Below are 16,034 nucleotides of genomic sequence, written 5' to 3' on the forward strand. Positions count from 1 at the left end.
CTGCTTCATTCTTTCAGAATGTTTTCCAGGACATTAGAATCACAGTTTCCAGCATCAGCAGGACTCTCCCATCTTACTTCCTCTCCTGAGAGGAAGTTTGTTTTCCCAGCTCTAATGAGAAAGATCCCAGACAAGGATGCCAAATGGTTCAGCTTGGGTGACATTCCCATCTCACGGACCAATCTGGGTGGCTAGGGAGCAAAAGGGTGGCTCAGAGGAGATTTTGGCCGCTCCCCTTGAAAGCATGCTAGCAGTTTGGAGCAAGTAGAGCAGTTCCCCGAAAGAGTGGCGTGTGTTCTCAGGTGAGAACATACATCACTTATAATGAAAATGACAGCCCTCGTGTGAAGGATCCCGAGAGACACTGCCTTCGGCGGTGGGCCCTGCAAGGCTTTCACTTTCAAATCCGGGCTTCACAACAGTCTGTTACTTAAGGATTCTTGTTTCCAGGGACCAGTTAACTGAATTAGTAAGTTATTCAGCCGAGAGCTGCATTATTAAAATAGGATGGTAAGTTTCATCTGAATTAAAAAAGCAAACATCATATTAGTATCTTTAAGAGATCACAACACTTGCACCATGACTTAATAAGGTTAGAATTATCTGATGGACTGATGAATAAAATTTCCTCCATTTCCCAACTGGAAACGCAAGCAAGAGGTCCTCTGTAAGGTCTCAGTTGGTAAGGGACTGGGCTGCTTCTAGACTAGTACGTTTTACATTAAAGACCAGCGTCTCAACAAAAAAGTGCAGCCCACAGACCAGTGTTTGAGTTTTGGCTTTATTTTATAAAAATACACAACTTAAATACATATGACACTCTTTATACAAGACATAAACAACTGTTAGATTTAACATTTTCAGTTATTTCAACAGAACGTAAATATGTAAATTACCTCGTAAGAGCTAAGGGTTTCTTTTGCGACTCTGCATTCACAGTCAAAGGGGACGAACACCCCGCGGGAAATCGATGCAGGACACTAACCCAAACCGTCCAACCTGCAAACAAGTCACTTCACACCAGGGCCTTTTTGGCACGGCCTAATATCGCACTGCTTGTTAGACACAATCTAACTTCCCCACGTCACAAATTTAAGCTTTTGTCTTCTCTAGAAACGTTAAACGGAAAAACCAACGTACAAACGTTACCGACTGTCTTACAATTGTGCTAATACCAAATATGAGAAGTGTGAACCTTTGTTCACTTTGCAAACCTTGCAATGGAAGGTGGATAGCTCTCTTGTGCAGCTAAACTCATTTTCGCAAGTTTTGCAGAAACGTTGGCAGACTCAGAGTGAGCTGGATGGAGTGCGGTGGGGAAGGGAGTGACATTCCAGCACCCACTGAAAGTACCTTTGAGAAGGTCTCTGTCACTGTCACTGTCACTGTCAGAGGTAATCGGCACGCGGCTCCACCCTTTCTAACTTGGGTCTGAACTACCTCCCTCCCCCTCGAGATTCTGTCTCTGTTCTATGAGGAATTGTGGTACTGATTCAGGGCTGACAGGGGCTGCTTACTTACTCTGGCTTTCTTTCAGAAATCTAGCTGCCTTATCTATGGCTCTTTTAACTAGCAGTGAATTAGATACTGGTTTATGGGTATAAAGAATTACCAGTTGAAAATTTAGCGCATGAGAACACACTAGAGTAAGTTTCCTGAGGTAAATGTAAGCCTTAAAGAACAGTGTGCCAGCAACAGGGTTCCAGCAATTTACCCTGGGTAGCAGCAGCACACCACTCGAGGCCTGGACTTTGAAGTTAACAGGCCAAGAGAGCTGAGGACATATGTATGGGAAGACTCGAAATGACAAGGCTGAAGTAGAACTGTTGACAGCTGAGAACATCAATTCCAAAGAAGCCCCAAAGGGGAACAGAGGGAAAAAAGGATGGTGTATTTTAAAGTGCTTAGGTAGGATGGGCAATTAGTTAGAAATGTCTCAAGGGATTTCTAACAAGCTTTAAGACTGTTCATTCTTGATGACTCAGACATGGAAGTAATGGCTTTTATAAGAACTGTTCAAACTTTTTATTTTTTTCTGAAAAGCAAGATTCTCCATCAAATTTTTTTTAGCCAGTGGAATGATTCTGCTAGTTGTTACTCTCAGCAATGTATTTTAAAATCCTAACTGGCTGAAGGAATTTCATAAAGTTGAACTACAAAGTACATATTTGCACTGAGAATATAAATTTAGTGCACAGAGGTCTACAAAGTTTTGTATGAAGTTAGTACCAAAAAACTTTGCATTGCAAATCATGCTTTATTATCCCTTAATATTCTACTCAAGGATTATGGCACTCAGACAAATTCTAGGACCCTGAAGCTTAACTTTCTTCTTTTCTTTCTTTTACATAAATGAAGTAGTTCATGGCCATCCTTAACATTAATAATGAAGGTGTTGGGAACTGAGTTCCAAGACCTAAGAACCAAAATCAGGCTAAATTTCAACAAGTCACTCGCTATATAGGAAAGGAAGCACTAAAGAACTCTGTTGTAACTGCTCATCTGCACAACGTAGTTGAATGAGGTGACCAATCTGGTCTTTAGTAACAGTGATGAAAACTGGCACAGGCTTCATACAGGGCCACATACTCAGTGAGCTGTCATGTCAATTTGGGCTGACACTACCATGCACAATCCCTCGTTTATTTGAGTCTAGTTCTGTTGCAAGAATAGACCTACATTTAATTACTTTAGGCATGATGAAGGCCTTAAGCAAAATTTAAATTCAGAAGAACTGGAACTGGTTGGAGTTTTGCAGTCCCAGAAGCTATTTAAAATTAAAAGTCCAGAGGAAAATCCCCAGGAAATCATGTATTAGACTCAATTAGACTCAATTCGTAAAAAAGAAGCATTTTCAGAATCACCAAGATGAAAAGTCATATAAGAAAACAAGGCTCTGGTTTCCTGACAACAAGCTCAATGCAGTCCAAGTGCAGCCACACAAAGGGAAGCTGCTTTGGAGAGGAGAAGAATCCAGAAGACTGCAGAGGGCTGGAATTAAACCGAAGTGGCTTTTCTTCTTGGGTAGAAGGTGAATGCTATTTGGTGATCAATATGGGATAGCTGTTTAAAATTCACATTCTATGTACCTTAAAGCCCAATCAGTGCAGGGTGGTCGCAGCTAAAAGTATGAGTAATGTACTGAGATTGACGATATAATGGGTCAAACAGTGGGACCAGTTCTGAAAGCTCTGGAAGAATGGCCAGTCCTAATATACTTGATCTTCATCCATTCCTTGGATATTGAGGAGGAAACTATGGCAAAAGAAAGCATTTCTCTATGTGAAATTAGCTTTCATAATCTATAGTTTAAAAATATTACTATTTAGAAATATGGAGCCCAAGCAAAAATTAGAGATTCTTCCCACACAGGCCTTAAGATCTCTCCCTCCACCAACACCCAAAGGATCCATACTTGTCTCTGGTCAACCAGGGCTTGTAAGGGAGGACTGTAAGGTCAAGGCTCGTAAGGGAGGATGGAAGACGCAGTGGCCAAAAGCCAGGGATTCAAGAAGAGAAAAATGACAGATGTGGTATATTTAAAAAAAATAAGAGAGAAAGAGAAGAGGAAAAAGAAGGAACTTGTGTAGAGAAGTGAAGAAGAGGCCTGGCTTACGGAGGAGTGCCGCAGGCTTTCCTACCTTTCCGTGGCAAACGACGCAGAGACAAGAAAAGGCAGAAGCCTCCCCCACAGGCTCTCCTGGGGCATCAGACCAGTCCACGCCGGGCCGGCTGTGCCCTCAGGCCTTGCCCTCGGGGATGTGCACACAAGCTCTCGCGTGAGCTGCAAGCACGTCTGTTGTGGGGTCTGACGCCTGCTTCCCGGGCGCACGATGCTCCCTGCTGCCGCCAGCCCCGTTCCACGGCTAAAGAGAGGCCTCAGATCCAGGGGCAAGACCAGCAGCAGCCAGTGTTCCCAGAACTCATGGCTGCCACTGCCCTCACTCTCCTAGGACTAACTTGTCTCTCCCCCTGGTGGCTGGAGAAGGGGACAGAGTACATGTCCTCAAAGGGCTGCTCAATTTGGAACTGTTTCACCTCAATTCACAAACTTCCAAAGGGCTCTCTCTCAAGAGTTCATTAATTATAGATTGATCGATGGTTCAAATAGTACCTAAGGAACTTGTAAAAGGAGCAACTTGCTTGTGAGGTCCCACCAAACTTTCAGGGTTTTGATATTGTTTCCTTCTATTTCTGCTGTCTCCTTCTCCAGTGAACTTTAAAAAAGGAAAAGAAAAAGCGAAAGGGTCCTCCTGTACCCCTTCCTCCCTCCAGAAACCTCCTGGACTGTCCTGAGTCAAGTGCGTGAGGGATGCTACCATCACCAAGCTCACAAACGAAGGAGGAACAAAATTCAGATTATTTGGAAATAGGAAATGAACTATACATACAAGTGGCGCTTGGTTCTCTTCACCGCTCTGTAAAATGTCTGTGAAATGGTCACAGGCACCTGAATTTCTAATTTACAAATAACAACAAGAGAAAAAAGCAGTAAGATTTTTGTGGAGAAAAAAAATTCATGTTGGTTATTTCACTTCTAGAGACAGTTTGTACTTGAGGCCCGCACTTGTCCTTTTCTCTGACTTCCTACTTGATGTTTTTCAGGAGGGCTGTCCGGGCATTCACAACCGCTTTGAAGGCATCTTCACTACCAGGCGCCATGCACTTGTCGGGGTGAAGCAGTACGGCGAGTTTCCGATAGGCTTTGTTGACTTCATCCCTACGAGAAAGAAGCCAAGCTCTATGTCAGTGACAGGGTCAGCCCCCACCCATGGCAGTTTGGCTGTCTGGACTTACATCACATCTCTTGCAGTGAGCATCTCCCAAATCATCACTACCTTTTCTCAAAAGTGGGACTAAAGGACTCGGAGACAAACAATAAACAAATAAATAATATGTTACCGACAAGTAGAAAAAGAAATACAATGTGGAGTATCGACACACCAAGAAAATGCCTGGTAAAAGAATGATTCATGGAAAGGTCCTTGGCACAGAACAGGCATCCAGCAAATCTTTGCTGACTGAAGCAATGAGGGCACAGGGTGATCGGGGAAGGCCTCTGGGGTGGGGTTCTGAAGGAAGTGGGGAAACAGCGCAACTGGGAGAGAGCCGGCAGAGACTAAGAACTAGGAACAGCATGGCCACGGCATGAAGTTCCACGAGGACACTGCTGGGGGGTAACAAAAACAAAGTTGGGGGGCACCTGGGTGGCTCTGTCATTAAGCGTCTGCCTTCGGCTCAGGTCATGATCCCAGGGTCCTGGGATTGAGCCCCGCATTGGGCTCCCTGCTCCGCGGGAAGCCTGCTTCTCCCTCTCCTACTCCCCCTGCTTGTGTTCCCTCTCTCGCTGTTTCTCTCTCTGTCAAATAAATAAATGAAATCTTAAAAAAAAAGAAAAACAAAGTTGGCCAGGAAGCAGGGGTCAGTAAGAGAAGGGCCTTGAAATCAAAACAACAACAACAAAGTAGATTTGATAAACAATGATATCAGTAGGTGTTTCATGACCAAAAAAAGGTGCTGAGGAAGCTGTTTCTTGAAGTCAGGAGATGGGTAGGAGGTTGCTACGAGAAGCCAAGCATGAGTACGAGAGTCTGGATCAAGAGTGGCTAAGAGATAACACACAGAAGGAATCGGCAGAGGCAGGTGATGAGCTGGATATGCAGATAGAGGAGATGGAAGAAAAGGGGCTGAAATGAGTTCCAGGGTCAGGGGGACACTGAGGCTCAGGGAAGATGGTGACACCACTGATCCAGTAAGGGATGCTCCAGATGGGGGTACCTGAGAGCTCCAGTGAGCTCCTGAGACCGAAGAAGAAACAAAAGAGAAGAGAACATTACCCAGAGAGGAAAGGGGCACTACAGTGAGTGTTTCCCAAAGAGCAGGAGAGCTCCAGGAGGGGTCTTTAGGCTTCTGAGCTCTTCAACAAGCAGGGACTGGCTGGGGAGGAGCCTGGAGACCACCTGCCCCTCTCCCTGCTCTTCATCATCCTCTGGTGTCAGGCCTCCAGAAGCTTCTAAGTACCCAGCTCCTCCTCTGGTCAGATTTAGCTCTGTCCTTACCAGATAGTTTGATTTCCTACCTTCTTTTTGTAATTTAGGGCTCCAGTTATCCTATAAGCCTGGATATGGTGCTTTCCCAAATGCCCTAGCTTTTCTCCTTTATGTTTTATCAGAAGGATTTCTATTTGGCTCTCTGAATTAGAGAGATAATCTTTGATTGTCTTGCATGTGATGGAACGTCTTGGGTGTCCACTTGGAAAGACTGAGGTCATAGGGCCATGTTCATAGTCCTCTAGGTTTGGGGAAAGCTTTTTCTGCTTTCTGCTCTTAAACAAATCCTGAATTCGCTTGTTCTGAAACATGCATTGGCCTTTTTTACATAGATAATTTTGATATTAACTAACAAGAATCATATTCTCCCTCTCTGAAGAAATTCAAATTGCCAGAATTCTTCTCCAAAATAACAAATGTATTAACAAATTCATTTAACAAAGTAACAAATATATTAATTCTGCTGAAGATGAAGATTTTCTTAACGTTCAGGAACAGTAAACATGGCACTGAACAAACATTAAAACTCTTTATAACTTTAAAACACTGTTTTTAGGTTCTGCTCAAATGTGCTCACTGCCATACGAAATTAGACCCAGAAAAACAGAGGTAAGAGAAGCACATGTTTATACTGGTCAGTGATAGAGAACTTATGGAGGTCCCATACATTTTGATAGATTCCAATTAACATAGTAAATAAATAAGGAATTTTCCTTAATAAACAATGTTCTAAGTTAACTAATAAGTAAAGTTTCTTCCTTTTAGAGCCAATCTCGATTGGAGGTGAAACAGAAGACGTTAGAAGGAGACTATGGAAATCCAAAAGGACATTTAAAAGACACCAATTAACTGTGCTATATACACAAGATCATCCGAACTGTTCATGTGTTTAAAGCCTTTTTTGTAAGGCCTGGCAAGTCGAGGTGACCAATAACTGTCTTCCTCTTCCCCTGCCCTCTCGCCTTCCGGGCTTGAAGATAGGCTATGAGACCAAAATGGAAAAGAGAAACTTAATGCCATTGGTACCAACAAGGCATTTCAATATGTACTGTTTTTTTGTGGGAATCAAGGTGACAAAGTAGAAAGGAAGAGGAATGGGGAGGAAAGTTATGGTGCAAAATAAAAAGATCTGAGAACCCTTATAATTACAATAAAAATCATAATATGTACAGTAACAGAAGTGTTCTATTGTTAAAAGTTATATAACCATACCGAACAAGGATTTATTCTTGCACAAGCAACAAAGAATAGCGATTGTATTTCTCTTCCTCCCAAATATTTCTTTTGGCTAAAAATAAAACCATTTAACGTAAGTTCATACACAGACGAGGACCTAGCAGGATTCTGAGGGCCACAGAAAGAGACAGAGCCAGGCAGACACACAGTGTTCAAGGTCAAGAACCAATTCTACCACTAACTCCTAGGGTCCTTGAACATGTGTTTAGTCTTGCTGAATTCCAGTTTTCTCACCTAAAAAATGAAATGTCTGGATAAGTTGCTAACATTCTTTTCCTCTTCTAAAATTCTATGATTTAAGAATTCTCTTTTGTAAGGTATTTTTTTAAGGTTACATCTGCTTCAAGGCTCCTATTCAACACAGACAAAAGCAGAGCACACCATTCCAGAAAGTACTCATGCACATACACTACAGAGTTCCTTCATCAGGCCACTGTACCCTCTACTTTGTTTCTCTGGCATTCAGTCAATTCACTGAAGAAGAGTTATTACATAATCTAATGCATTTCCACACATCTTCATATTCCCAGCCAATTACAAGAAGATATATCAGACCTACGATATTGACAGCTGAGTTTTTCTCCAGACTAGAACTCAGCACTAATATCCTAGAGCATTGCTTACCTTGAGGCCCCAGGTTTGACTCCCAACATGTCCCAACTGTCTTTACTGTTTCGAATTCTGCGAATGGTGTCTGCTTGTTCTTTGGTGAAACTAGCACTGCTATTCGTGAAAGGACGTTTCCCGCCATTTTCACATAAATCAACTATGGATACATAAAAGGTCTGCAAAAAGAAATCATCCCAGAGTAGAACTGATTTTATGAAAATTAGAATTCCTTTTAAGCATAACTTAAAGAATTTTAATATATTCCAATAACTTAAAATTCACCATAAAGCAAATACGCAGTTTGGAAGATTTTTTTCTTTTATCCTGTGTGTTTATGTGTGTATGCACATGCTTGTGTGTTTTTTTTAAGCACATAAAAGTGTAAGGAATAAAATTTAAATGGCTCATAATCCTACTCTCAAATAACCACACTTGAAGTTAAAAGGTAGTAGATGAACACTGTTAGAAAAATTCAAATAGTAAATAAAAATGTAAAATGAAAACTGTCTCCCTGCCCCTCAAGTTCCTCTCCTTGAAGTAACCATTGTTAATATTTTTTTAGTATCTTTCCAGAAAAATTTTCTATCAGAATACCAGTACATCCATTTACACACTAAACACTGACATAAAAGAAAGCAGATTAAACATACTGCTTAGCTCCTCGCATTTTTTTCACAGAAAAATACAGGGGTACCTGGCTGTTTTAGTTGGTAGAGTGTGCAACTCTTGATCTTGGGGTTGTGGGTTTGAGCCCCACATTGGGTATAGAGATTACTTTAAAAAAATAAAATCTTGGGGCGCCTGGGTGGCTCAGTCGTTAAGCGTCTGCCTTCGGCTCAGGTCATGGTCCCAGGGTCCTGGGATCGAGCCCCACATCAGGCTCCCTGTTCAGCGGGGAGCCTGCTTCTCCCTCTCCCGCTCCCCCTGCTTGTGTTCCCTCTCTCGCTGTGTCTCTCTCTGTCAAATAAATAAAAAATCAAAATAAAATAAAATAAAATAAAATAAAATAAAATCGTTTAAAAAAATACATCGTGGACTCTCTCTCTAGAGAGAAAGTACATATAGACACTTTCCTCATCCTTTTTAATGACTGTTCAGTATTTCACTGTGTGACTATATCTTAATTTATTTAAACAACTCCATATTTTCTTAGACAAGTCAATTGTTTCCAGGTTTTGCTACTACACACAGTGCTTTAATGAATACTTTGTGTGCGTGCGTGCGTGTGTGTGTGTGTGCACTTGTGGAGATACTGCTTTAGGATAAATTCCTAAATGGAGAAGTACTAAATAACAGTGTACAGGCATTTTAATCTTTGATTTTGACAACCTTCCCATAAAACAGCTGTGCCAGTTTACAGCCCCACCCCAGTGTCAGACAAGGATTCCTCTACCCCTGGTCACTCTGGGGCATTCTCGTACAGCCTCACTTTCGTCAAGCCTCTGTGCAGCACGCAGTCTGGATTTGAGTTTCTTTAAATTATAAGTGAAACTGAATGTCTTTTCATATGCCTAGTGCTTTTCTTTTTTCTGTAAATTATTCAGATTCTTTGCCTATTTTTTTGATGTTTTTCGAAGTGAAAACTATTTTTTGATCCTGCTCATACTTCATACTCTGTGCACTGTTACTTTTGTTAGATAACTTTGCTCAAAAGACTCATTTAATACACTATACTGCTTTTAAGTTGAAAATCTCTTTTTTAATCTCTTCCTCTTCTTTTTCAGATATTTCCATAGCTCCTGTTATTGTCTAAAATTTTTCTATTTCTTAGACTCCTCCTTATCTCTGGTAATAGCTAATAGACTTGGCAACCTAAACAAGAAGCCCTGATTTGTGAGGAGGGTGCCAAAGGAAAAGCCACTAGATACCAAGACAAAAGTAGAGTTAACATGATTTAGTCCATCTTACTCTCTGTTCACAATGTGAATAAGACAAAACTAAGTTCCTTTCTGACATAAAGTGTCTATAAGTTTATAGGAAACAAAGAAAATATTTATTAAATTGAACCAGCAGGAAAGCACTCTTCCAAGTGTTTGCTTACATAATAGTTTTATTACATTCCTTGTTAGCCTGTTTTTAAACAGACTAATTTATCCATTAGTGCAACCCAAGATGTATCTGAAAGGATAAAAACAACCTAAAAGTCATCACAGTTCACAGATGTTTGCTTGTGCTCTGTATCAGTAAGGTTTTCTTCCAGTTTATAAGTTAAACTAAAATATAAACACTCACAGACTTCTGAGGACACAAGTATTCACTCATAACACACATGGTTTAGAAGGGCCGGCTGTAGTGTGGCATACAGAACAGTAGAATTGAAGTCAAAAGTCTATTTACATTCCATGTCTGAGTTCCAGCCATGATGGAGTGATGGGTACCGGACTAGAACTTCTGCCATTAACTACTATCAAAATGGACAAATATATGAAGCAACTATTTTCAGGTAGTGGACAACAGCAAGTGCAATACTGCCACTTGGTTTTCTACCTGGAGTCCATTTCCTGGCCATGTCACAGACAGCTGGTCTGTGCAGTCCCAAAGTCCCACTGAATTAAAGAGACAGAGATCAGATGTTGAGGATATTGAAGTGACTAAAATCTGCAGAGTAGGGCATTGGAGAGGAAGGAGCAATGCAGAGTTGGGCCCCAGAAGTCCATGTGAGGGTTCCCCACTAATCTGTAGCTGAGGTCTAGGCTATACATACATAGGGTGAGATCACCTGAGGCTTACCATGGGATTGAGAATAGAACCAATACACTAGAGGTCTAGTGGTGCTTTGGGAAGAGGCATTCCGGAAACACTACAGTTTGACCTTGCCAGAGTGCAGAGATTGCCTTACCACCTCATTAGCACCCCTAGTATCTAGCTAAGACACCACAGAAAGACTATGGCTTGGTAGTAGACTCATCCTGACAAAACCTAAAACCAAGAGCTGACAAGATCTGCAAAGGAGACAGAATTTGAAGGCTGAGTTCTAACAAATTAGAAGAGCTTGGGCAACACTTTGGGCTTCCTTCAGATCCTTGCTATGAAAGCAAAAAACCAAGCCCATGCAAGATGAATGTAATCTGTCAGTAATTGCCCACTGAAATAAGAACAATATTCTGCTGAGGAAAATAAAGAACTTAGAGCTTCTACAATGTATTATCCACAATGTCTGGTGTTCAATCAAAAAGCACTACTCATACAAAGACACAAGAAAATGTGATCTATAGTCAGGAAAAAAAAAAGCTGGCAATAGGAACTGGACACAAGATGGTTCAGATATTGGACTTAGCAGAGAAAGAATTTAAAGGATCTAAAAATATATATATATATTTTAAAGATTTTATTTATTTACTTGACAGAGAGAGACACAGCAAGAGAGGGAACACAAGCAGGGGGAGTGGGAGAGGGAGAAGCAGGCTTCCCGTGGAGCAGGGAGCCCAATGTGGGGCTCGATCCCAGGACCCTGGGATCATGACCTGAGCCAAAGGCAGACACCCAACAACTGAGCCACCCAGGCGCCCCAGGAGCTAAAAAAATATTATAAATATTTCAAAGAAGTAAAGAAAAATATAGTCTTAATAAGTGAACAGATAGAGGATCTCAGCAGAGAACCAGGAACTACACAAGAAAATCAAATGCAAATTCTAGGACTGAAAAGTAGTGAATTGAAAAATTCACTCAGTGGATTTAAAAGCAGTTGAAAGACCAATAGAGACTATGCGATCTGAAAAAAATAGAGAAAAAGGAAAGAAAAATAACATAGTTTCAAGGATGTGGGACAAAATCAAATGGCCTAATATACATGTAACTGGAGTCCAGGAAGGAAAAGAGTGAAAATAAAGCGAAAAAATTTTTGAACAAATTATGGTGAAAAACAGCTGCCTAGCTATCTGAGAAACTCAACAAACACCAAGGAGGATAAATATAAAGAGAACCATATCCAGACACACAATCCAAAGCTGAAAGCCAAAGATAAAGAAAAACTCTTGTAAGTGGCTAGAGGGGGAAAAAACAAAACCCAGCACATTATGCACAAGAGACTAAGAGTAAGAACATGTGCTAATATCTCAGGAGTTGGAGGAGAGGCCAGAAGAGAATGGACCAAATCTTTAAAGTGCTGAAAGAAAGGTAATCTTCAACAGTCATTATTTATACCCCTTGGACAAGTCACTTCACTACTCTTAAATGTTATAACATCTGAAATGGGAATAAAACCTGCCACATAAAGTCTCAAATGAGATGAAACATGTACACTTCTCCAGAACTGTAAAACAACATTCAAATGATTAAGTATCATTATTGCACATAAATAGGTACAAACTCACACAGGTTCATGTACTCAATAGAATAGAGAGTGTGGCAAGTCAATATCAACCTTATTTGGTCTTGAAATGGAAGCTACTGATGCCCAATTTAGCCTGTCAGCCAAGGATGAAACCTGTCTTCTAACAGGGGTGGTGACATCTTAAGAGAAAGAAATTCAGCATAAAAGATTAAATAAAATCCCACTCAATAATTAAGAACAACTCTTTATAGTATAGCTACAGTATCTAAAATGCTAAAAATTCCCAAAATATCAGATATATTCATAAGAAAAAAATGCATAATTCATGCCACCACTTACTTCCAAATGTATCTGTAATTAAGAGTTGACTTTATAATTTATTGTTTAAAAAAAGCCTTGTTCTGGGGGCACCTGGGGGGTGCAGTTGGTTAAGCATCCGAATCTTGGTTTCGGCTCAGGTGGTGATCTCAGAGTCATGAGATCAAGCTCCATGTCGGGCTCTATGCTCAGCTCGGAGTCTGCTTGAGTTTCTCTCTCTCCCTGTCCCTGTGCCCCTCCTGCTCATTCTCTCTCTTTCTCTCTCTCTAAAATAAATAAATAAATCTTTAAAAAAACAAACAAACAAAAACCCTTGTTCTGAGCCCCCAGTGGTTCAGTTGTTTAAGTGTCCGACTCTTGATTTCAGCTCAGGTCATGATCTCAGGGTTGTGAGCTCGAGCCCGCATCGGGCTCTACGTTGGGCATGGAGCCTGCTTCAGGTTTTCTCTCCCTCTGCGCCTCCCCCATCCCTCTCTAAAAAAATATAAATAAATAAACAAATAAACCTTGTTCCCTTAAAATTATTCAAGATTAGTAATTTTTAAAAAATCAGCATCCATTCAGGTTGCAATATGAGTGCATCCTTCCATTGCCTACTTGGTGGGTAAGACCTTATTTTTATGTGTGACTGGCTGGACTCTGCAATGCCAGTCTCCTATTCTCTAACTGCACCCCTACAATATAGAATTATATTAGCTATGGCAAGGCAATTTTGCCAGAGTAATGCTTCCATCTAACCACGCAAATGTAACACCATTAACCAAAGGTAGTTTTAAAGAAAATCTTTGTTCTACTGTAAGTAAGTATATAATAACTGTTGTTAAACTTGACGATCGTCAGAATCACCTGGAAAGCTTTTTCAAAATACAGATTCCTGAGCTCCATCACAGCACTAAGCTTCCAGTAGGTCTGGAGCCCAGAAATCTGTATTTTGAAGAATTTCCCGAAGTAATTCTGACGATCAGCCAGGTCTGGTCTCAAGTATGCAGCAGGCAGATACCACACACACACTCTCTCTCTTAATCTTTTTCTTACCAGCTTCTGAAAAGAACAAGCTTATTCTAATAAGATATTCCTATTACATTTTTGCTTCTCATAATTTAAACTAAAATTTGGCATGGTCAGCCTTGGAACAAACAAAACAATGCTAGCTTACCTGGAACATCTCATTGATTCCTTCTCCAGTTTGTGCTGAAGTTTCAAAGTACAGGAACCCCTTGCTTTCGGCCCACAGACGCCCTTCACTTTCATCTACACAGCGGTGCTTGGTACAGTCAATCTGAAATAGAAAGTTGGGGGGGCAGAGAGAAGACCCCAACCTTGACCCACTAGTATAGGCCCTGTGAGGTTTTCATCAATCCTTTACTGAGGCAAAAACTACTCTTAAATGAATGCCAGCACTAGTATAAACAATTATGAGGACCCAAAGAGACAAAAAAATTTTGCCAATATTGAACATAGACTGATTTTCTGTGGCAAAATGACAAGTGCTGCTCCCACACTTCCCACTTTATCCTTTAAGAAAACTGCTCCTCACCTCTGTGAAAGTTGGCTTCATGATATCTCCCACACTCAAGGGGCCACAGTCTGCTTTTCATACCTTTCCATAATCCAGGCTGCACCTAATGATTGTCCCTTCTCTAATCAGGTCAGACTGTAATTATTAGGACCCCCCTCTCCTGCTCAGCCACCAATATCCTTCGCCACATACAGCACCAGAAAAAAATGGATAAATATCCTGACATACGGGAGTTTGTGTTTTTATTTTTTGTTTTAGGGATGTATGTTTTGAAAAGCTGTTGATTCCTATAGTATAGAATAAGGACTTCTTTTCTTTTCATTTGTTCCCCAAAACTCAGAGCTGCACTCTTCCCATAATGAATCCGGAAAGTTGAGCATACCATTTCCAAAGCAGTTACCTTGTTGGCACACACTGCAAATACAATATTTTCCATGTTTCCGTGAGGTCCAAGATCTTGTTTCATCTCTGCCAGCCACGCATCAAGGGCATCAAAGGAATCTTTCTGCCCAACATCATAGACCAGTATTACACCCTGTGTATCCTTGTAAAACTCATTACGAACCTTCACATAAAAGAACAGATGTGCAAATTGTAGGTTTTGTGATTTTATAATATATCTCACAGTCATTAACATAACAAAGTGTGTTCTTTTGTGTATACATAGTATTTGCTATTGTATCTCAATAGCTACTGGTCTTTAGAGGACTTTTTATAAAATCAAAGTAATATGAAAAAAAACCCCTACTAGTACAAGGTCTTGTGATGAAAGTAACAGCTTCCTGCCCCACCCCTTCTCACCTCCATCTCTACCTCCTAGAGGCAATCAATCTTTAATTCTCGTTAGTAGACCTTAAAATAACACACATTCTATAGAGTGAAGCTCTTCTCAGGAAGAACCAGAGGGTGAGTGAACAATTCAGAAGAACTTATACAAAAATAACACAAGCATCAGCAAGAGGTACAGCCATTTATGTACCACAGCCCAAAGCTGGCTTCCCCAAGATGCTAGGCAGAGTTCCCTGACTCTTGGGTCTGCACACCAACTTCAGAACTCTGAACTCAGAGCCTCAGTGTGATGTAATGGCTCTGGAGTCAGATCTGGGTTCACACTTACTTACTAGTTGTGTGATCTTGGGCAAATCACTTAACCTCTCTGCGTCTCAGTGTCCTCATCTGTAAAATGGGGATAGCACTACTTACTTCATGGGGTGATTACGAGGATTACAGGAGATAATGAAGGCAAAGCACCTAAATGGTGCCTGCAAAACAATGTGTATTTGCACCTTCTGCCTTCCTTTCTCACACTCCTCTGGTCCTCCTCTGATATTTTTGCTAGAAATGGCAACTCGCTTCTGGGGCATATCTATAATTCTAGGAAGAGGCAGCATGAAGTACAGGGCATATGAAAGTGGCGGAGGAATGATAGGTCGAGTGGGTGAGGAGTAACATTGACAGACTTGGGGGTTTCAGGCCAAAATTCCAGTAAGAACCTTGACAGAGGCCACATATTACTCATTTGTCTCATAGAATTCCAGTATGTACACACCCACACCAGTCTGTAGTAAGAAATGAGGACATCTTACACACATCAGGCATGAAATTTAGGTTTCTGAGTATAGACAGATGCCTGGGCCAAGAATGCAAATGTCTATTAATTTGTAGAAACAGAAGCAGCTATCTCCTAAATTGAAACCAACAAAATCAGAAAGAATTAAAGTGATGAACAGCAGGGGTCTCCTCCCCTTAGTCCCCTTAGTCCCCAAGGTCCTCAGCCCACCTGCAGTTGTGAAAACGGGCCTCTCCCTTCTTTTCTGAAACTCTTGCTGCCTTGGCTCCCATACACCACCTTCTCCAGGTTCTTGTCTGGTCTTTTACCAACTCCTCCTCTCTCCATTGCTCCCACTCCAGCTGGCCGCAATAATTCCCCAAATCCTGTCCCAGGCCCTCAGCCGTTCTTTTTCCATCGTTCCCTCCAACTCAGACAACATAACCACCTGCATAGTTTCAACTGTGAGAACCTCCAAGG

The 16,034-nt window shown here is 41.2% G+C and overlaps 1 protein-coding gene across 3 annotated transcripts in view; it reads right to left on the reverse strand.

The window, feature by feature from the left end:
• Positions 1-767: 767 nt before the first annotated feature.
• The window catches only part of DNAJC27 (DnaJ heat shock protein family (Hsp40) member C27), a 29,599-nt gene continuing 14,332 nt past the window's right edge, over positions 768-16,034 (reverse strand). The window contains exons 4-7 of one of the 3 annotated variants that reach the window (XM_032391561.1): positions 14,406-14,510; positions 13,643-13,765; positions 7,911-8,071; positions 768-4,720 (exon numbers count right to left, since the gene is read on the reverse strand). In XM_032391561.1, the coding sequence (XP_032247452.1) occupies positions 4,588-4,720; positions 7,911-8,071; positions 13,643-13,765; positions 14,406-14,510 (522 nt within the window). In that variant the 3' untranslated portion in view covers positions 768-4,587. Of the gene's footprint in view, positions 4,721-7,910; positions 8,072-13,642; positions 13,766-14,405; positions 14,571-16,034 lie in introns of all 3 variants that reach the window. The other 2 variants (XM_032391560.1, XM_032391562.1) reach the window with 2 other exon arrangements.

This window comes from Phoca vitulina, unplaced genomic scaffold (genome assembly GCF_004348235.1).
Source record: "Phoca vitulina isolate PV1807 unplaced genomic scaffold, GSC_HSeal_1.0 scaffold63, whole genome shotgun sequence".
NCBI lineage: Eukaryota > Metazoa > Chordata > Mammalia > Carnivora > Phocidae > Phoca > Phoca vitulina.